The 24,194-nt window shown below is 38.3% G+C and overlaps 1 protein-coding gene across 7 annotated transcripts in view; it reads right to left on the bottom strand.

Moving 5' to 3' along the window:
* LOC135219925 (protein prune homolog 2-like) overlaps positions 1-24,194 on the bottom strand; it is a 236,882-nt gene that overhangs the window by 170,760 nt on the left and 41,928 nt on the right. For 5 of the 7 annotated variants that reach the window (XM_064257139.1, XM_064257141.1, XM_064257144.1 and 2 more), the window contains exon 2: positions 11,229-11,245. The exons of 1 other annotated variant lie outside the window; for it this stretch is intronic. In XM_064257139.1, coding sequence (XP_064113209.1) covers positions 11,229-11,239 — 11 coding nt within the window. In that variant the 5' untranslated portion in view covers positions 11,240-11,245. Of the gene's footprint in view, positions 1-11,213; positions 11,246-24,194 lie in introns of all 7 variants that reach the window. One more of the 7 variants, XM_064257143.1, reaches the window with a different exon arrangement.

Here is a 24,194-nt window from a genome sequence, read left to right as displayed (position 1 = left end):
ATTGCTCTAATCTACAATAACTCCTTTGTTTTCTTCAGCTTCCAGCACGATTACTAAGATACGGTGCTTTGATTGATTATTGTTGTTTTAGATTTAGCTGGCCTTATGCCAGCACGGGCTCTTGCTCCTAGAGCAGCCGGTAAGTTGATTGATTGATTATGAAATTTAGGTCTTGTTGTTGGCCTGTGGGTAGACAATGCCATCTACGCGTAGTTTGTCTTTTTCAATGTCAATTTAAATCATTCAAAAAGTTTGCAATTTCTATTTTCAGTTATATTAGTATTCATATTTGAGCGTAAAATCTTTCCTGTAAAATATCATTCGTTCCTTGACCAGTCTTTCGTAAAAAAGAACTAAGTTTAGACCATTTCTCATAAACGAGAGTTGGCATAACAATCCCCTTGAGTCAATCTTATATCCCATGTTAAATTACTATTGAAATCTAATGGTTGTACTGGCCTCGAAGCGGATGAAAGTACTTGGTCAGAACTGGCCGATTTTGATCTCTCATTACTAAGGTCTTTTATTATATCGGGACACTGGCTCTATTTCATTCAACTTCCTTTTCTATCATGTATACACGAATGAGTGGATCGCATCGCAAACCCGCCTCCGAAAATGCTAGATAATGGTCACTGATGGAACTGGTGTCTTGACGGAGCCGTGAAAACAATATGTAGTAGTAGTAGTTATGGGTCGAGCCAATGCCTTTGCAACGGCGCCTCTTAATCTTGAGTTTTTCGTTTTTGGTTTATTTGTTGAGCTCTTTCCTTTTTTTCTCTCTTTTTATTCCACATCATGTATATGGTTTCTTTTCTTATTTCGTTGTTTCCTGTAAATAGATATTTTCCAACTATGTCACTTTCCTTCTCTTCATAGGGTTGCTGTAGCCCAATTGCTTTAGCACGTTCTTCTCTATAAGTACAACAATATAAGAGGAAATGAAATATGTCTTCTACTGTATTATGGCAAAAAGGACAACAGGTGTTCTCATTCTGGTGCCTTTTTGCTATATTTAAATTAAGAGAGTTGGTTCTGGCTTTGAATAGAAGTATTGAACCAGTAGAATTATCATAAATTTCTTCATCTTTTATTTCTCTTTTCCACATTTTATATATATTCACAGTCACTTTATTTTCCAAGTCTTCTTTCCACCTCGCTGTGTCCTAGATTCTGGCTTTGTCCTTTATTTCTGTTTTGGACATTCCTTCCAATTTTCTTAAATTGATTTTAACTTCATGCATGTACTTTTCCACTGTTTTCCACCATTTTCTTTTCTTTTCTTGCATATCTGTAATTATTTTCTTCAGTATCTCTTTCCGTCCATTTAAACTGCTATTTACATAGCTTATCTTCCCACTCATAATTCTACTTTTCATGGAAGATGCTCCTATCTCCCCCCTTATGTGGCTACTACTGTACTTCTACAATATTCGTCGAAGAAAAGCAGCCACCAGTTGCGTAACCGTGACACATTTCTTGCACACACTGCTGCTGGATGTGGTATTTTCACGCCTTCGCCTATACCTTCAACAATGAGAACGGTGGGTACAAAATGTGACCACAAAAGAGTATGGCCTCAATCCAAAACAATTGGTGTGTCTGTTCTTGCAAATCCGTGCCACTCTCTCTCTTGCATTGTGGGTACTATAGTAGATTCACATCAACCGTGCATTTGATGTCTAGGCCAGTCCCTTACGACTCTCCTGATTGGCTGTTGATAAGCCAATCACAGGGCTGGAAACTCTCAGTCTCTCTCAAGAGTTCACATGGGCAGGATGTTTGTTCCACCTCTCCTGAGGGATAATTTTGAAAGACGTATTTCTCAGGAGAAGTGGAACATAGATCCTACGCGTGTGAATTCTCGAGAGAGACTGAGGGTTTCCAGCCCTATGATAGGCTTATCAACAGCCAATCAGGAGCGTCGTAAGGGACTGGCCTAGACATCAAATGCTCGGTTGATGTGAATCCACTATGGCCTTATGTCAGCCCTTCCACTCTTATTGGGAGTAAAGGTTCTGCTTTGGGTAGAATCATCATTATTATTATTTTTTCTTAAAAGAGGAAAGACGGCACGAAAATGCACAGTCTTGTTTCCCTATTACGATAACCACTTTTCAACATTCTATATAAGGTTGAAATCATGCAACTTCTTGAAGAAGCTATCACTAGCCGCCAACTTCTAGAGTTCAGTAACTTCCCTATATAATTACTGCCTGGCCAATGTAGTAGTACATTCGATGACGCATTCGACTTTACATTTCTTTCATTTTAACTGCATATTTACCCACGATATTATCCTAAAGTTTTTCTACTTCCTTAAATATATTATTACCCAAAAAAAACTCCCGTCGTCGTATTTTTCTCTTTCCTGGATGAAATCGGATCAGGCTAGAGTCCCCCCTTCCTCAGGCTACCATACCCCAGGCCTCGCACCCCCCCCCCCCTCCCTCGGTTATTCAACACCGGACGAATCGAATCAAGCAATGAAAAAATGGGTGAAGGTAAAACTCACTCGCACGTCTTTTTTTTTTTTTTTTTTTACTCTCGTTTTTTTTTAAATTTTACTCGCTATTTTCTGTAGACATTTTTAGAATCGCATCGAAATTTAAATATATTTTTGGATATTGTTTACTGGCAGCTTTACGAGAACAATTCAACGGAATTTATTTGGACTGCAATGCCCAAACGATGCAGGACATTAACCCTCTGTGAACCACATATACGGATCAATACGTACCCAGGTCGACTCATGCTACCCACAGGAATGCGGGCATTTCGATAGCGCGCACAGAACTGGTCTTTCAGGATTCTTTAGAACTGAATTTATGGTTATATAAAAAATGCAGTTCAAAATACACAGCGATGTATCAACATCGTTGCCAGTTTAGTGGAGCTTCACACATACGCCCATGCATTTACAAACTGTTTCCATGAATTCTAGTTGTCATAGTAATGCAATATTGATAAAATTGCTCTAATATGTATATATATACTACAAATAGATACGCTAATTTCACTTATTCCCCCGGTTTTGTGTAATCTTATACCCGGGTTGGAGGGTAAACACATACCAATTGGCAACACTGATGTAACCTCTACTGACCTATACTAACGCTTCCCAGTTAAACGTAGGGTAAAAAAAAAAACAGTTGATTACGTCATCACCGCGTGACGTCATATACAACAATTGTGCCTTCCCGCGTGACGTCATATATAAGCCTTCCCTCTCGGTGGTCTTGCTTCTACCCCAGATCAATTCGTCACAAGGTCGACGCGTACCGAAAGGCTGTTACTTGGCATTGCACTAAAACACGTCAAACACAGGTCGACACTTTACCTGAACAATTCAACGAAATCGGGAGAAGACCAAACCTGTGGCAAGGGCTGCGTATGATCGTAGGAAGAACGGCCATTAAGTCGTAGACTTAGTCAATCTTTATACAGACTTAGAATGAAAGCTAATATATATATATATAATATATATATATATATATATATATATATATATATATATACATATATATATATACATATATATATATATATAATCATTTGAAAAATATCCCTCATCTTACTTGAGAATTTTCAAGTTAATGTAGTGTTTAAGGATAACATGACAACGAAACGTGTAGTACCTACAAATAACTCTTCTGACAATAATAAAGTTTAGGTATACCATAGGCTACGTCATTCTTGCGAGAACTTCATAAAATAAGTAAAAAATGCGCCGAAGAAATCGAGATTTCTGTACTTGGGACAATCAAAGCCACCGAAAACAAATCTATCTTTCTCTGGTCTCTGTATAATGATGTATGAGCAGTGGCCCATGAAACTTTAACCACATGCGGGGTGGTGGCCTGGCCTATATCGTTGCCCGGCGCACGATTACGATTAACTTTAACCTTAAATAAAATATAAAATGCTGAGGTTAGATGGCTGCAATTTGGTATGTTTGATGATTGGAGGGTGGATGATCAACATACCAATTTGCAGCCCTCTTGCCTGAGTAGTTTTTAAAGATATGGGGCGGACAGACAAATCTGGCACAATACTTTCCTCTTCAGACAACTAAAAATGTGTAAAAGATGCACAAGTGAACAGTGGAATTTGCTTACATACTATTCTAGTAATGGATTGGAGAGAAACATCATTGTCAAAGAAAGCTTTTCAGACTATGAATATCATTCATATGTATATATTATATAGATTACAGGGTGATGAAAGAGAGCGGGCTATAGACCTACTTGGATGAGAATACAGGGTGATGTAAGAGAGGGGGCTATAGACCTACTTGCATGAGAAAACTATGAGAAGAGAGCATGGAATGTTGATCAAGCGATGGAAGATGAGAAATAATCAGTACGGTCTATTATCCACCATAAACTGAACCTGATTGTGCAACGTTCATGGAATTAGGCTAATTTGAACCGTCTACTGAAGCCCTTACCGCCCAGCTAACCGGGAGGATTTCTATGGAATATTAACGTGCATGACGTTATTATATATATATATATATATATATATATATATATATATATATATATATATATATATATATAGCTGGTGGGTAAGAGCTTCAGATAATTCAAATGAGTTCAATTCGTCGTACACCGCATTAATAAGTTTACCGTGAGGAATAGACCGTGATGGACATTTTTTATCCAGTCACTTGAGGAACAAAATGTTCCAAAAGCAAGAACATTACAATGATGTGCGAAAGCTGACATTAATGAACTTCAGGATGCAACCCCCCACTTTAACTTCACGGAAGTTGAGAGATATTAATAATCACTTATATGTATCGCAGGTGCCACCAGCCTATTCTGGCGACCGCTGGCAACCCACCCTTTCAAGACGACGCTCCTCTTTACGCGCTCAATTATCCAGGGGAGGGCGAGAACCGTCCTCATCTATTCACCGAAATCGGTCAGAGCGAACTTGACCTCCGCTCTCCTTCCTCGATCACAACTAAGAGCGACTCTTCATTTTGTCAGTCACTTTTTAGGCCCTTGCTCTTTTCCACTTCTCTAATATTCACACATTTGTTAAGTAATGAACTTTTAGTTTTCTGTGAAAGGAACACCTTAAAAACCTCTGGGGGTAGAGGGCTGCAAATTGCTACGTTGATAGGCCATCCTGCAGTCATCAAACTTAGCAAATTGCAGCCCTCAAACTTCAGTAGTTTTTATTTTACTCGAGGTTAAAGTTAGTCATGATCGTGCGTTTGGCACCACTATAGTGCCAATATCACAGACCACCACCGTTTCGTGGCAGAAATTTTCATGGGCTGCTGTTGAGAGTTTCAAGAGCAGTGGCTGATAGTTTCACACAGCATTATACGGTGTACAGAAAACTCTATTGCGCCGAACAAACTTCGGCGCATTTTTGTAATTTTTTTTTTTTTTAAGTTCTTTGGATACATATGCCCCAAACTGGAGTACTTATTGCCCATGGCATCTCTCAATGAGTCCTCATTTGATTCAATATTCTCTCATATGTATGAAGATATTTTCAACGAACTCTTGAATGAGTCTTTGTTCGTTTCTGGTGGAATCTGATGAATTAATCTCCCATATGTCTAACTTCTTCTGATTTCACATCAGTGCCTCATAGGACGAGTGAGTTACGCACTCGCCTATCTTTCTGGTAGCCCGAGTTCGCTCCCAGCTACTGATGTGCTGTGGTTCGGATTCAACAATAAGCTGTAGGTCCCTTTGTTTAAGTCACCAATTGCTTCCAAGCAACGTTAATAAGAACCTAATGCTTCGGGCCAGCTGCAGCCCTAGGAGAGCTGTTCATCAGCTCAGTGGTCTGATTCAACTCAGATGAAATCAGCTTAAATTTCTGATTTCACTCATTTCTGAATCCTAATTCCATTTCGTATCTCTCATTGCTAAGTTATTTACTTTTTATTTTATCTAATTTTTCTGTCCAAGCTATTTTCAACCAGTCTTTATTATGTACATCTCGATCATTCCTCTTCTTTCCGAACCCTATTCCCACTTGGCTTACTTCTTTAGATTTCCCCTAGAGGGGGTAGTGCCATCAGTGCACCTCCTTTAGTGCACTGTAGGCATTACTTGCAGTGTCCCTTCTGCCCCTAGCTGCAACCACTTTCGTTCATTTTACTGTACTTACTTTCGTATTCTCTCTCCTAACAATTGATCCCTAGTGCAACTGCTTTGAGGTCTTCCTCATGTCACACCTTTCAAACCTTTTACTGTCTATTTTCGCTTCAGCACTGAATGACCTCAAAGGTCCCAGCTGCTGGCATCCGGCCTAATCTCTATATTCAATTCAATCCATTTCTTCTTTAGGGGGACTGTTTCATTTCACCTCGCAGACTTATATTACATTGCAAGAATTTTTTTTTTTTTTTTTACTTCCACATACCCTCAGTCAATCTACATCTGGTTTTCCTTTATTCCTTCGTTATTTTCTCTACAGAAACGAAAGGGCTCTCTATTCATTCCGCCGAGGGCCTGAGATCAAACATATATTTATAAACGGAGCCTCATTATTTAGGTCAGAAATAATGAGGCTATTCAAGTCAATTTGAGGCTCCTTTGGCAAAGAACGTTAGGGACCGGGATTTCAAAAACCATCGTCATTTTCTTCACGTCTGGAATTTCAACGGTCACTATCAAGGAGGAATAAATGACGTCACAGGTACACCAGTACTAAGCCAGTAGTTCTCTTCAGAACGAAACGGAAGAATCAAACGACAGCCATTACTATATAGGTGGAACCTAGACCAGGCGGCATTTGTTTTTAAAAGGGCAAATATGAAAACGATCCCAATAACCGCCATCACCAGACAAGGATAGGCCCCTAAGAGACTGAATAAAAGCCTCTATCAGTAGAGATGAAACAGACAAATTCAACGAAGAGCTTATAGAGTGAAATGGAAAATGTCCTCCACCGACATCCCAAACTAGAGGAAAAGAAATGGTCAAGGCGAACACTGACTAATTATCTTCAGGAGGAAATGTCGATTTGAAAACTGATCATCGTTACAGAAGAAGCGGCAACGCCTGACAACGAGTATTCGTAAGCGGGAGGTACGGACATTACTAACAGCAAAATTACTCACGACCAACACTTCACAGAGCGCCTCAGTGGCGTCGTCGGTATGGTGTTGGTGAAACAACGTCGATGGTCGCGAGTTCGATTCTCGGGCATTACATTGAGGTGTGAGAGACGCGTATTTCTGGTGATAGAAGTTCAATCTCGACGTGGTTCGGAAGTCGCGTCAAGCCGTTGGTCCCGTTGCTGAGTAACCACTGCGTTCCAAGCAACGTGAAAACACCATACAAAGAAACAAACAAACAAAACGCTTCAAAAGAAGAGGATAGCAGCAGACTGAGGGCTGGACAACATTTCTCATAGCCTGAAGAGGCCGCAAATCAGCCTCACACATCTCTTTTTCACCATCTTGTCTCTCCTTTGAAAAATGGAAATGTCGGAAATGTCCCGTCCAACGCACTCATTCAAATTTAAGGAATACCCTTTTGCCCTGACCTAACAAGACCAGATTCTTGCTTATCTATTTATGTCAATATTCTCGTTTTTCACTTTCCATTTGTACGCAAAGATCGAATCTTTCCTAGATTAGTACACGCCAGTTATGGATTGTCACGAGAACATGAACAAAAGACTGTGGTAATATCACATATAGAGATGATATGACCCCCAAGAAACATTTGTCGTAGATAACGACCCCGAAAATCCTTGGGACTTTCTAAGAAAAAACCCCAAAACCGAGCCAAACTAATGGGCCATTTCCTTCAGCACAGAAGACATTATATATATATACAAGATAATATATAATATATATATATAAAATTATTTAGAGATATATACATATATAGATAATAATATAGACTCACAAATATATACATATAAATATACATAGATAGATACATATATATAGAGATAGATATATATAATATACATATAGATATATAGATAATACACACACATATAATAATATATGTATATATATATAAATATATATTACATATATATATATACATAATAATTAATATATATATATATATATATATATATATATATATATATATGTATGCATATATATATATATATATATATAATAGATATATATATATAATATATATATATATATATTATTATATATATCTATATATAATTGTATTAGCCACAATGCCCTCTTCACTTTTCGAATTCTTTGCTCTTTTTTGGATGGATAAGCTTGTCATTACGAAGCCTTGAGATCCAACTTTCGAAGAAATATGAAGAAACCATGATGTCCGGTAGCGGGAAACAACCCCACGATACCATAATCACGGCGAGGTCACTTTCTCGTGGTCAGGTCGGCAAGGTGACCTCGTTGTGATTATGGTATCGCGGGTTTGTTTCCCGCTACCGGATATCATGATTTCTTCATATTTCTTTGAAGGTTGGAGCTCAAGGCTTTGTAGTGACAAGCGTCTCCAAAAAAGAGCAAAGAATTTGAGAAGTTAACAGGGCATTGTGGACATTACAATTACATATGTATCTAGTAAAACACACACACACACACACACACATATATATATATATATATATATATATATAAATATATATATATATATATATATAATGAATTTTATCACATCACCGTGATTCATATACATGTCCTTTAATATCTCATTCGCTCTACTTCGGAATTAATACATTTTCATATATGTTAAACAAAGGGGAATTTTTACTTCATAATAATTGGATATCAAAGGACATTTGTATATGAATCACGGTGATATGATAAAAATTCATTATATGGCTACGTGCGGCAAACGTTGGACTTGGTTAACATGGCAGAGGGAGTTGGATATCGATTCTAATTGCAAATACCTGAGTTCGACAGTGATTTGTAAGGTCGGCATCGGTATCAACTTACGCCTCACTTGTTGGCCGAGTCGATAAAGTCACTGAAGTAACAATTTCTCCTCTGTCCGCTGAGCGCTGGTTGGAACCCACAAGGGGACGAAATTAATATCAATTAAAAAATTTCCCTTCGGTTAATATATATGAAAATATACTAATTCCGAGGTAGAGCAAAATGGATATCAAAGGACATTTGCAACTTGAGCATATTTACATACATACATACAGAAAATATATATATATATATATATATATATATAGATATATATATAAATATATATATATATATATATATTCAGATTATGTTCTTTCTGGCAGAAACAAAATGTCAATCGTTAACTTGCCTAGTTTCTGTTGAACGACGAGCAACAGTTAAAAGGAATTACAAGAATTAGGGATGTCTCAAAGACTTGTTAGTCCATCCTAAGAGGAGACATCGTGTGCTCACTTATCTCTAGGAGCAGGTTTTACTGTTCATTTACAGTGTCCTAATGATTTTGTCTAGCTTTCTTTTGAACTCTTCCAAACAGTTTCTAACGATTACCAAGGGAAGACTTTACTCAAATGATACTAAAGCTCAAATGGCCAAACATGAACTTTATAACGATGACATGAAAAATGAATTAAATGTATAAACAATAAACCAAACGTTACAATATATATAAAACAGAAACGATACACCTCGTATTTCGAAACATTACCGTGATGCTATGTGTTACCATGACGACGAAACAAATGACAACTTGTTCTCATCGGAGCCGGTTTTAAGCCTGTTTGATCAATTTGATCAAATTGGACCCTGCGTCTTAAGGGGGAGTTGGGGGTGAGGGGGGGGGGGGTGCGCCAGAGTTACCATTCGAAGCATTCTATGTATTCTGAGTTACATCGAAAATAATTTTATATTAGACATAAAAAAAATCGTCTTGATAACTATAATTTTCTAATCGGGCAACAAAATTTGCACACGGAAAATCATTTTATATCATACATAAAAAAAATCGTCTGAATTTCTATAATTTTCTAAATGGGCCAAGAAATTTTCGCATGGAAAATTATTTTTATATCAGAAAAACAAAATCTTAATTTCTATAATTTTCTGACTGGGCCACGAAACTTTTACATCGAAAATCATTTTATATCAGACATAAAAAAACCTAATTTCTATCATTTTATAACTAGGCCACAAAATTTTCACATGCAAAATTATTTTTATACCAGATATAAAAAAATCATCGTGATTTCTATAATTTTCTGACTGGGCCACAAAACAGCTACATGGAAAATCATTTTATATTAAACCTAAAAAAAATCTTCTATGTCTATAATTTTCTAACTGGTCTACAAAACTATTACATAGAAAATCATTCTATATAAAACATAAAAAAAAAATCGTCTCAATTTCTGTAATTTTCTAACTGGGCCACAAAACTGTTACATGGAAAATAATTTTATATCAGACATAATAAAATCGTTCTGATATCTATAATTTTCTAACTGGGCAACAAAATTTTCAAATGCAAAATTATTTTTATATCAGATATAAAAAAAAAAATCTTAATTTCAATCATTTTACAACTGGGCCACGAAACTGTTACATGGAAAATCATTTTATATTAGACCTAAAAAAATTGGTCGTATTTTCTATCATTTTCTAATTGGGCATCAAAATTTTCACATGGAAAATCATTTTTATATCAGACAAAAAAATTCGTCATAATTTCTATCATTTTCTAATTGGGCCGCGATATCTTCACATGGAAAATCATTCTTATATCAAGACATACAAAAATAAGTCTTCATTTCTGCAATTCTCTAATCGGGCCCCGCAATTCCTAGCACCGGCCCTGGTGCTCCTAAAGTCGCACAGACGGACTCTGCTTCGCGTTTCCCAGAATCAGAGGAACCCTCTGCCACCCACGGTCTGGCTAATATACCCGAGACCGTGTTGCCGCCCACGTACGAATCTCGACAAGAAATGACGTCACGTGAACTATAACAACTAAGACATCAATACTATCACTGTTCATACAACAAGAAATAATAATAATACCACTACCTTTATCACTATTAACACGACAGCATCATCATCATCATCATTATTAGCAGTAGCAAATCAAAACCACAACAACGTCAAAAGAAATAATAATATACAACATTATTACAGTTAATATCACAATGACCTACTAGACGACAACAACAACAGCAACAAAAACAACAACACTGATCACACGAATGACAATCGTCATCATTTCCATGAAATAATCAAGTCAAGGAAAACAAAAGAACGGCGGAAGAATACTCACAAGCTGATTACTCACATCTCATTCATGTTCACCTGCAAAGAATAACCGGCATTAGACAGTGTTCATTTCTCTTGGAAATCAATAGTTTCTCCCCTCTCTCTCTCTCTCTCTCTCTCTCTCTCTCTCTCTCTCTCTCTCTCTCTCTCTCTCTGTCACACACACACTCGCACTACATTTACATGTATATATACACATAAACAAAGGAAGCTTCTACAAGAAACCCACATTACTTCTCTCTTCAGGTGAACTAACTGGAACGTTTAACTATACAAAGCTTTGTAAAAGGACAGCTTCGACGACGGAGTCTGTTCTAAGGATTAAAATGGGTTAAGTACAAGACTTGGAGTCCAAGGTACAAGGGTAAGAAGTCCAGGTGAGTGGAAGGGGGGGGGGGTGTATAAGTGAGAAAAAAGGGCTAATTACAAACGGTCGCCGGGAAGCCTCATCTTCACAGTCAAGTGTCGAACGTTGTTGAGAGAATGTCGCAGGATGATGATCGCTGCCTCTATGATCTTCTATTTTGTACGAGAAAGAACTTTTACACGAATAGGAAGGAATCGAAATCGGTGCAATATCCAGAGTCCCGTCTGATACTTAGGTTAAAATGGCTTTCTTTGGTTTGTTTTGTTAGGTTATATGTAGTACAGACCTCCACAGGGATGACTCCCTCTCTGGCGGACCCTTGTACGTTGTACGTTTTCTAAATCAGGGTCTACTTATATTTTAGAATTATCTGTTAAGTGTTTTCTCTCCAGTATCACAGCTTCTGCAGAATAGGAGAGTCTTTAGTTCTTTTTTTAAATCTGCTGGATCGTTTCTGTTTGAGTCAGGGTTCTGGTTTGCAGGGGTGCTGTGCCTAATTCCCTGTGGTCAGATCCTTCCGGCATTTATTAATCGCGAGAGATGTCACTGCATATCAAATATAACCTTACCCGACCTTCTCAGTCACATATGTTGATTTCCTGAGAATTCAAAGCAATATAAATAGAGGTGGCAAACTGCAATCTGTTCCTGAGAGCCATTCGTACTTGTTCCATAGAATTTTCTGGCCACAGAATTCAAAATTATCCTCAAACGCTTAACTTCAAATATCATGCCGAAACTTCTTCATTGCTGATGAAACTGATATTCGAGGATACACCACAAATAATCGGCGCACCTTCACAAAACAAAGTAAGTAATGTAGAGGCTGCAAAAAGGTAACAAAAAATCTGCGAAAAAAAGTACCCTCAGTTTTCAACTACGCATAAGCCATCGAAACCGCCCTCAACAACGAATACCAAAATAAGAAGGATTTGACTGCATATATTCACAGCATCTAAAAATACTAATGATAAAATAAAACAAAATAAAATAACTCCATAAGGCCAGACAGGCCTCTTGTGTAAAGCTTTCCTGAACTCCTGTACTTGTTACTTATCCTATTTCAATCTTAGTAACAGAATCCTTTAACTGTACTCTGTGTTTATAAAGCTTTGTAGTGGTAAGTGTTTTCATTAATTCACCTGAACATGGACGTGGTGTAACACTTGAAATAAAGTATAATGTCCACACACACGCACACATATATAAGGCAGATATTATATATATTATTATATATATATACATATATATATATATATATATATATCTATATATGTTATTATATATATAACATTAAACAAATAAATACCATAACAATAGGCATAAGCCTCAAAATGTCCTCTAATATCCAATTCGCTCTACCAGGGAATTAATATATTTTCATATACGTTAACCGGAGGGAAATTTTTTAGTTGATAATTTCGGCTTGTCTTAATTGATTTGCAAGAAAGAGAGCTGTCTGCGAGATTAATCTTTGATGCCGACACCTAGGAGGTACTTAAGGGACGCATATTCCAGAGCCGTAACGGAATACGGAGAGCATTCCTGAAAAAAGCGGGACGCCATATCTTAAAAACTAACCATAAAATCTTCTGTTTCCCACACCCAAATGACCTGTAAGATAATTCTTTGAAGTAATCTCACCTAACCTAACCTAGGGGTATGGAGGAAAAAATAATTAAATAAAAAAATAACCGGGGTTGGTGTAATACTATATATAGTATACATCTCGGGAATTTGCGAAACGGGACAGAGCTCCGAGCGATAAAACTAAAGTATTTTTCTGCTCTGTCTTGTTTGTTTGTATGGTGTTTTTACATTGCATGGAACCAGTCGTTATTCAGCAACGGGACCAACGGCTTTCCGTGACTTTCGAACCACGTCGAGAGTGAACTTTCTATCACCAGGAATCCACATCTCTGTCATTGTCGGTAATGGCGTCACCTTATAATTTCAGCTATCTTGGATTTTGAATTCCAGTCTAATAGAGGTCTGTAACTTATTCTCCCACACTGGACGAATGGAGCTAAATGGATTGACATGCAGAGGTCCGGTGCTTATGGCACTGAATTTAGAATTTAGGCCAAAGGCCAAGCACTAGGACCTGTGAGGTCATTCAGCGTTGAGACAGAAATTGACAGTAAGTGGTTTGAAAGGCGTAACAGGAGGAAAACTTCAAAGCGGTTGCACTGTGAATCAATTGTTAGAAGAGGATGGATAGCAAGAAGGAAGACAGAAAGTGGGTTTAGGTACGGTAAAACGAAAACAGAAAGTGGATAGAGGTGCGGTAAAAGGAATGAAAAGGGTTGTCACTAGGGGACGAAGGGACGCTGCAACGAACCTTTAGAGTAATGCCTACAATGCACCGCGTTTATCAATAAGGATAGAAACTACAGAATACATAGTTCTTCGAGCGAGTGACGTATGTGCTCTAACTTTCTTGTCAAATTCAATAAGAATACGAACTGTGCCACATTGACGTTCACGTTTCTGTATTCTGATGATCATAAAATGCAAACATGATAATTTTTTGTAATCATTTTGGGTACAGCTTCCTTCAAATTATTGTCCATCTCAACAGTCATCCCATATGAACACGCAGAGAGTAGACGAGCATTAATCGCTCGAACTCTACGGCGCCTGTCCACCTCATTTCACTATCTACTCTGCCGTCCTTCCCGATGGAATTCAACAAGAGCGGTATTTAATTAACTATGTCACTGCCAACCACTTGGGTCATCATGGCATCCATCCTCAACACCCCTCTCGTTCCCTTCAATCACAGGTACACGCTCCGAAAAAGTCCCGCTTAGGACTACCACAACTAGGACGGACTGAAGAGATACAACACATCCCACTGTGGGAACTTCTTCACACACAAGATATTATGTGACACGAAGTGGAATAAACTGCCACCAGAAGTTGTAAACAGCAACAGTGTGGAAGAGTTTTAAACGAAAGCTAGACGAAATCATTAGGGGACACTGAATGAACAGTAAAACCTGCCCCTACAGATAAGTAAGCACACAATGTCTCCTCTTAGGATGGACTGACAAGTCTTTGAGAGACATCCTAATCCTTGTAACTCCTTGTAACACCATCCAATTTACTTTTCTTAATCATAACCGTGTAAAACGTAAACAAACTCCTCTTAACATCCTCAGGACATAAAAAAACAAAAACAGGTATCGCCTCACGGCAAAGAAAACGGCGTCGCCAACACATCTTTAAAAGGCCGAAAGGTGGTGCGCGCGAGTGTGTGTGTATGTGTGTATGTGTGTGCGTGTGTGACACTGTTTGTGCTCTGGCCCCGTTAACCTACGCCTCCCCAACCTCCCACCCACCCACCCACCCATCCAGCGAGGGCACGGGCGAGGAAAATGATGTTGAGGAGAGGCTACAGCCAAGTGTTGAAAGACGCGGCAGAGGTTCCGGAGTCTGGAAGGATAGCAGAAGGTATTTCTGAGGAGGAGGAGGAGGAGGAGGAAAAAGAGCGTTGGGGAGAAAAGGGAGAAACTTTCGTAGGTTGAGAAGAGGGAGAGGGGATTGTTGGGAGAGAAGAGAGAAAAAGAGAAAAAAATAAAACTGCTGTTGGAGGGAGGGAGGAAGTGTTGGCGAAGGCAGGAATGTAGAACATTTTGAGCAAGAAAAGAAGGACTTGCTAGTACTAAGGGAGGGAAGGGAAAGGGAAGGGAAGGGGGTCCCTGGAGAGGGGAGTGCAGAGGACGGAAATAGAAGGAGTGAAGAGAAAGAGCAGCCCCAGAGACTCGATGGACGTGGGATGAGGAGGAGGAGGGAGAAATCGAGGTGGTGTAGTACTGGAGGGGGTGAAGGACTTCATATAGTGGTTTCAAGAATGAAGAGGGGGGCGGGGTGAAGGGGGCGGGCTAAGAAGAAGGACCTCCCCGAAAAAAATTGCGTTCTGTCAATGACAGTAAAAGCCGATGAGGAGGAAGACTTCATTTACCAAGATCTTCCTATATCGTTTTTCGGGGACGTCGGAGAGAGAGAGAGAGAGAGAGAGTGAGTTAGAAAAAACAGAACTTTCGTTGGAATCAACATATTATAAACTCAGCAAATTACGAACTTATTTTCTGATACCGGTACAGGACAAGTATAAATTGAGCAGGAGTTTCTTAGGCTAATCGAGTTTTCTGTGCAGCGTATATAATGCTGTATGAAAATCTCATCCCAGGCCCCATGATAATTTGAGCCACGGCCTGGTGGTGGCCTGCGTTGTTGCACCGCTCGTTTATGTCTAAATTTAACATTAAATAAAACAGAAACTACTGGGGCTAGACGGCTGCAATTTGGTATGTTTGATGGTTGGAGGGTGGATGATCAACATACCAATTTGCAGCCTTCTAGCCTCAGTCGATTTCAAGTTCTCGGGGCGGACAGAAAAAGTGCGGACGGACAGGCAAATAGCCGTCTCAATAGTTTTCTTTTATACGAAACTAAAAACTAATTAATCGATTTTCGTCTCCCTGAAGACAATAATGATTATGAGAACGACGAGATGATGATAATGGCGAATTCGGACATCATCAGTACTGAAAACAGGTAAGAACAAAAACCTGCTTCTTAGTTGTCTGTAAAAGAAAACGATTTGTGCCAGCTTTGCCTGTCCGTTCGTCCACGCTTCATTCTCTCCGCCCTCAGATCTAAAAAGCTACTGAGGCTAGAGAGCTGCAAATTGGCAAGTTGGTCATCCGCCATCCAATCATCAAACATACCAAATTGCAGCCCTCTAGCCGCAGTAGTTTTTATTTAATTTCAGGCTAAAGTTAGCCATGCACCGTGCACATCTCGTAGCACTTTCCAGAGCCGTGGGACGCACCCTCACTCCACCGCATCTGGAGAGCAACTGAAGAGCTGCCTACCGGTCACCCATAGAAACAAATAGACATATAACATTCTACTTTAGTTTCCTACGTCCCACGTGAAGTTTATTTTACACTCTCCTCTGATTACTTAAAACATAATTACATGTCGCGTCAAATTAATATTATATATATATATATATATATATATATATATATATATACTTAGTTCATTTTCAAGTCACAAAGAAGATAAAATGTCAAAACATGATTAATGAGCATACATATGTATAAGATATTTGCAATACAGATCGAAAATTATAAAATCACTGATATTAAAACTTCACGTCCAGATTCCCTTTGAAGTTTTAATATTAGTGTTTTTATATTTTTCGATTTGTATATATGTGTGTGTGTGTGTGTTTAATCCACAGGAAATATCGAAAAAGAAAAGACAAACGACAAAAAACTCTAAGCTTTTTCTGTGCCAAACACAGACAAAGAACTCGACACTCAAGTCACTTCTTTTTGAAAATTCCGCGTATATTTTTTTTTATATATGACGTACTTGAGGTCGGGGTTAAATACCAACATCCACCAACCCCCTCCCCCTCCCCCCCGCCGTTCCCAACAACCGGGGAAAAATAAGACTTGAAATGTAGCCCAGGTCGCTGCCAAACGCGTGCATTCGAACACGAAAAGTGAGGCTGCGCTGGATGGAAGACGCAACCACCCAGGCTGATCATTCTCGTGAAAACAAAGATAACTACAAGTTTGTGCTAGATTCGACAAGGACGTGACTAAGTTGTCGTATATAAAACAGTTACAGCCACAATTATATCATCAGTTCCTCATTCGACGAGTGGGTTACGTGCTCGCCTACCGTTTCGGTAGCCGCCAGTTCGATTCTCCGCTCTGCCAACGTTAAATCAAGAATGATTTATTTCTGGTGATTAGGAATTCATTTCTCGATATAATGCGGTTCGGATCCCACAATAAGCTGTAGGTCCCATTGCTAGGTAACCCAACTGGTTCTTAGCCACGTGAAAATTACCTGATCCTTCAGGCCATCAGCCCTAGGAGAGCTGTTAACCAGCTCAGTGGTCTGGTTAAACTAAAAATAATTCAAATTTAACAACTACATCAATAAATTGTATCATTTGCAACACATAACAACGGTGTTCCTCCTCAGGCCGTACATGTGGTCGGAAGTTACTGTTTTTAACTTTTATATATGATACAATTTATAAATATAATTATGAATTTTTTGGTATTTTTAAAAGAACGTGCAAGGAATGTATTCTCTTATTTCACTGGGATAAAAATCGATGGTCGCGAAAGAGAGGTCAAGATATCGACTCATTTCTCACAGAATTCCATGACTGATCACACCGACTTCGATCAAAATTAATTATAGGCTTTGTTCTCCTACTTTCTTCAACGAACTGTCGTCTCTATTGTTAAGGTCCTGTGGATGACGTAAGCGTTCGCAGCTGATTTTACTTTGGGAAAAGGGGAAAAGATGAAAAGCTAAAATACAATTTGATTTTGTAAGGATTGGACCATACACTCGCTCATACTCCTAAAAACCATCTGTATACTAGATATAAGTACTGTGATAATAAATATTTTGAGTTTGACTTTTGGCTTCAGTCTCCTTTGATGGAGACATCGAATCCTACCAAATCCGGATATCTCATGAAGATATCAGATCCTAAAATAGAGATAGTGAATTCTATACTGGAGATATCAAATCCTACCAAATCCGGATATCTCATGAAGATATCAGATCCTATAATGGAGATAGTGAATTCTATAATGGAGATATCAAATCCTATAATGGAGATATCAGATCCTACCAAATCCGGATATCTCATGAAGATATCAGATCCTATAATAGATAGTGAATTCTATACTGGAGATATCAAATCCTATGATGGAGACATCGAATCCTACCAAATCCGGATATCTCATGAAGATATCAGATCCTAAAATAGAGACACGGAATCCTGTCATATATGGATATCAAATGGAGATATCAAATCCTATCAAATCCGGATATCCTGTAATGGAGATAATGAATCCTATAATGGAGATATTGAATCCTATCAAATCCGGATATCTCATGAAGATATCAGATCCTAAAATAGAGATACGGAATTCTATCAAATATGGATATCAAATCCGGATATTCTATAATGGAGATAATGAATCCTATAATGGAGATAATGAATCATATATTGGAGATAATGAATCCTATAATGGAGATAATGAATCCTATATTGGAGGTAATGAATCCTATAATGAATCCTATAATGGAGGTAATGAGTCCTATAATGGAGATAATGAATCCTATGAATCCTATAATGGAGATAAAGAATCCTATAATGGAGGTAATGAATCCTATAATGGAGATAATGAATCCTATCAAATCCGGATATCTCATGAAGATATCAGATCCTAAAATGGAGATACGGAATCCTGTCAAATATGGATATCAAATCCGGATATCCAATGGAGATGTTGAATCCCATAATGGAGACATCAGAATCCTATCAAATATGGATATCAAATAGATATCAAATCCTAGTACACCATGATAAAACAATACGCCACGCTCCGTTTGCACGATTTCAAAACTTAAACAGACCTTCATGACTGACCTACTTCATAAACAATGACCTTTCAGCCAGAACTAAAAAAAAAATACATATTTATGTTATCATTTCGAATCTGTTCCCAAACCAACGAATACGAGCTCATTCGCTTCAAGGTCTGTCGCTGAACGAGTCCATTTTCAATCCGCCATGACACAAACGGATTTTTCCTCTTCCCTGATGGTTTAATTTGCGCATTCTTACGCAGCCCTCAGATCTTAAAAACTACCGAGCCTAGATGGCTGCAAATTGGTATGTTGATCCTCCACCTTCCAATCACCAAACATACCAAATTGCAGCCATGTAGCCTCAGTAGTTTTTATTTTATTTAAGGTTCAAGTTAGCCGTAATCGTGCCTCTGGCACTGCTTTAGGTGCCAACAACACCGGCTACCACCGGGCGGCGGCTGAGAGTTTCATACAGCATTATACGCTGTACAGAAAAGTCGATTGCGCAGAGGAAACTTCGGCGCATTTTCTGCTTGTTCACATTTAGATTGATGTTTACTACAAATGGCGTCTTACAGACGAAGACGAACAGTGACGCAGAAAGTGCTCAGAAATAGTATCGATCCTTCGACGCTTTGCAACTCCTCCTCTCGGTGTCCTACAAACGACGACGGACCCTTCCCTCAGCAGGGCACTGGGTCTACAAAAATAATACCTGTTGAACCACCAGACCTTAAAGCCACAGTATCCTTCCAATAGCCATTGAAGAGCCGGTGCACCGTGGCTAGGAGCAGCAAGGAAACGTGAATCTAAATTATATACGTACATCTAAACACCGATAATAATGAGTTAGTACTACACGGTATGATATGTCTCCGGATAAGTGAAGTGCGTCGTAATTTGCGCAGCTTAAACGAGAGAACTTCGACAATATGGCACAGATGGAACACGAGTGAGTGTACAGATAGAAGACGTGAGTGACTGCATACAGCTCTTGCTTGATTGTCCCATTGTTAAAATCGAGCCAAAAAATGGACTGGTAACAAGCACGTTGGAAATTTCAAGTTGCATTTCTAAACGAAGACTGAAAGCTTCAAAGGACGTTGGAAATTTCAAGTTGCATTTCTAAACGAAGACTGAAAGCTTCATAGGACGTTGGAAATTTCAAGTTGCATTACTAAACGAAGACTGAAAGCTTCAAAGGACGTTGGAAATTTCAAGTTGCATTACTAAACGAAAACTGAAAGCTTCAAACCCCGTTGGAAATTTCAAGTTGCATTTCTAAACGAAGACTGAAAGCTTCAAAGGACGTTGGAAATTCCAAGTTGCATTTCTAAACGAAGACTGAAAGCTTGTTTATTGTTGACTCACTCACTGCTCAAATCTGTATGTACACTTCATAACACATATAGAGAAGTATTTATAAACATGCAAATATTTATTTTATATTTTTATTCCATAAAAGCTTCCCACATCTCCATACGTCAGCTAGTGACGTAAACCGGACTACTGACGTCTTTTAAGACTACGGTTGAAAAAATGTGGACCAATCAATCGCCGAAAAATGGTAGACAAATATTTCATTACTGAAAACACGAAGTTACATCCCCATTTTAATTTAAAAAAAAAATAGTCAATATGCTAAGCGATACAATACTTTTAAAGTATTCCAGTAATTCTCTCCGACAATACTCGATCTTGAATGATTTTCTTGAAGTGAAAACAAGACATTATAGTAATCAACTTAGGAGATATCAATGGAACCTTTATAAGTCGATTTATAGATTCTAGGCGGACATGCCAAGCACTGGGGCAACTAAGGCCATTCAGCGCTGAAACGGAAACTGTCAGTGAAAAGGTGTGAAAGGTTATAACAGGAGGAAAACCTCAGAGCATTTACACTATGAATCAAGTGTTATGAGAGGGTGGACAGTAAGATGGAAGAAAGAGAATATGAACAGAGGTACAGTAAAAGGAATATAAAAGCATTTGCAACTAGGCGCAGAAGGGACGCTGCAAAAAACCTTAAGTAATGCCTACATTGCACCGCATGAGGTGCACTGACGGCACTACCCTACTACGAGCCAGTGGAACCTTTTGTAATCGATAGACAAGAAGAGATAAAAAAACACACACACACACACAAGCTCATACTCGTATTCACTTGGAATAACAGCGGCCTTACAATTGTTGTTGATCCAAACGAACTTCCACTGAATGATCTACCTGAATATAGAGCAGACTTCATTCAACATGTTAGAAAAGCCTACTACAGGGGTTCGTTACTGGGGGTATCCATACCCCCTGGGGGGTATGATAACCACATGCTGGGGGTATGGGACTTGATCTCTGGATATTTGTATATATATCTAATTGTAATGTGTCAATGTATACATGGGAACATTTTGTAAATTAACAACTATATAAAACTATAAATGTTTTTGACTTTTTTATTTTATACTGGTAAATTCTATTCCTAGCTATTCATACCTGCAGTATGTATAAAACTAAGTATATTAAGTTATACTGTCACAAAATAGGACTTAATACGACTTAAGCAAAGGGGGTATGGGACCGTATTGGGCGATTCATTAGAGGTCTGGAGTCATCAAAAGGTTAAGAACTCCTGGCCTAGTAGATGGAAGGTCAAAATAAAAATAAATTAAATTTAAAAAAAACGAGAAAAGTGTGAGCGAAAAATGTAGGTCATTCGAAAAGCCACACTTCGCTTTGCCCCAAGAAGCACTTACTTCAAAAGTTACGCTCCGTCCTTGAACTGTTATGAAGCTTAATTAATGACAAGTTTTATTTTAGAATTCTCTGCGGTTCATAGAGCGCCTGTTTGCTGCTTACTGCGCGCATCCAGAATTTATGCTATCAAAAACAAGTATAGCTGGAGCACATATAATCGATTACTCTATCATTTCGATATACCTACTTTCCCAGCTTGCAGTAATCAACACCTAAGATCTACTCAATTATGGGTAGATCGTAGGTTTCTTAACATTAATCTACACAATCACTATTTCTAAACCTAAGTGCTTCGCCTTCTATGACATTCTCAACAACCCTTCCACATTCTCTCTTACTGAATTTATCACCTTATTCTCATTTCGTATGCGATACGTACAGCTTTCTCCATTCGCTCTCAAACTCTTTCAAGAATCTATTTCAGAGAAAACACTTCACGCAAAAACACTCATCTTCCATGCTCCAATACACTGTTTTCCACTTACTCGGGGAGTAAGCCCCTACAAACTACTTTGTTGATTTGTTGTTTTCTTGTCGGGGGGGGGTTAGGAGAGGTCTATGGAGCCTAAAAATGTCTGTAAAGGTGTTTTGCTTTGAGTTAAAGATTCAGGAATTTTAGGATAGGATATTCATGATTTATTTATTAGAATGAAAATGTAAGAAATAAATAAAGTGCATGTTAAACATTACAGAACAATTATTTCTGATAAAATAAAGCATATTCATTATAATTTTCGTTGGTGAAACAACGCTCTATTCGACCTCAGATTTTACCAGCCGCCCGAGTAAGCTGGAGGTCGGATCACGCCTTGTTCAACCGTCAAATTCCTACCATATTCTTTCTCTGGTATACTAAGCAACTCTTACAACTGCCTCTATCTATCCACTTCACCGTCATACAACGGAAAGATAATTATTCTTTTCACCAACTCCTTTAGAGTTTAGACCTGATCACGCGTAAACCCATCTTATACCGGTACCTTTTAGTTCTTTATATACCATATATATATATATATTAGATATAATATATATATATTATATATCTATTATTATTTATTATTATTTTTATCATTATTAACTTTATCATTTACACAATTGTTCTGTGCATTAATGCAAATACTAACAGGACTTCACTGAAACAATGAGGTCCTGTTAGTAGATTATATATATATATATATATAGATATATATATATATATATATATATATATATATATATAAAAATCACAAAGATATTGTCACGTTGTAACAACCTATTTCAAGGAACTTGTTAGAATCTGTTTGGATTCAGTTAACCTTGGTGAATACTTTTAATGCAAGTCAAGGATTATTTTCTTTTGACCCTGTCACAAAACATATATTCCAGAAGGAATTGAAAGATAGAGTAAAGAGGATTACCAATAGGTAGATTTCGATTTTAATCTGCTGACCGTTCTGTGACCTTCCGACCTTTTTGTATTCCCTTATGACTTGTACCCACCATTTATATAGGTCCTTGCTTCTGTATATCTTTAGTTGCTGTGACCACGTCTTGGTAATAAGACGAAAGTACTTAGTATCTCCAGTTTCAAATTTTCTTCGTGGCTGTAACTTTGTTCATGTATAATATATATATATATGTGTGTATATATATATATTGTTACATTTATAGATCGTTTCGTCTACCCCGCAATTAATTAATTAATTCGATTTGGAAAATGGCAGCCATTTTTCCAAATATCAGCTGATTTTAGTAAAACGCGGGAAACCAAAGCCCAAAAACCCGCCATCCAGAGATAGGGGGTTCCCCAGTTGGGGGAAAAAGTGGGAGTCCGTTTGTCAGCCTTAGGGACGTATCTCAAAAGGGAAGCAGTAGGCAGATTGGTACAATTCTTAGACCTATATCTTAAGCTCTCTTTCCTGTGACCCCTCTGCTGGCTTTATGTTCTGTTTCCAGGATTTGCCTTGCTCGTGGGGGGTTAAGCTGAATCCCAACACCCAAGCAAACCACCTGAATTCTGCCTCAGTCGTCTCCAGACGTGACCTTCGGACGGATGTCCGACCACCTGCCTTCCATTTAGGCCTATCCACGGCGTACTGGCGCGCCCGAGCCCCAGACCTAAGAGTTAAGACAAAGCCGGGCGCCACATTTTCTACAAAGGTCCACACTGAACATTGCATCCAGGTACGTCTTGTGAAACAGCATATTGCCAGTCCCTTATCACCTATATCTAGTTAGATCCTCCGTTTTCGGTTTTTCCCCAATTAAATTTCCAGCCCCAAAAGAAAGAAATCCTTTTGTTCCCATCTCACTGCCTCATGGCCGCATGCTTCCCCTTCCTTGTGTTATCGTCCCAGACCAATGAAGTCATTGCATACCTCCGTGAAACATTAAAGGTTCCTTCTCCCAGTGTTAGAGAATTAATTAATCAAAACAAGAAGTCATTTTTTTTTCCTTTTA

The sequence above is a fragment of the Macrobrachium nipponense genome, chromosome 1 (genome assembly GCF_015104395.2).
Source record: "Macrobrachium nipponense isolate FS-2020 chromosome 1, ASM1510439v2, whole genome shotgun sequence".
NCBI lineage: Eukaryota > Metazoa > Arthropoda > Malacostraca > Decapoda > Palaemonidae > Macrobrachium > Macrobrachium nipponense.
This window is presented reverse-complemented; position numbering and strand designations above follow the sequence as displayed.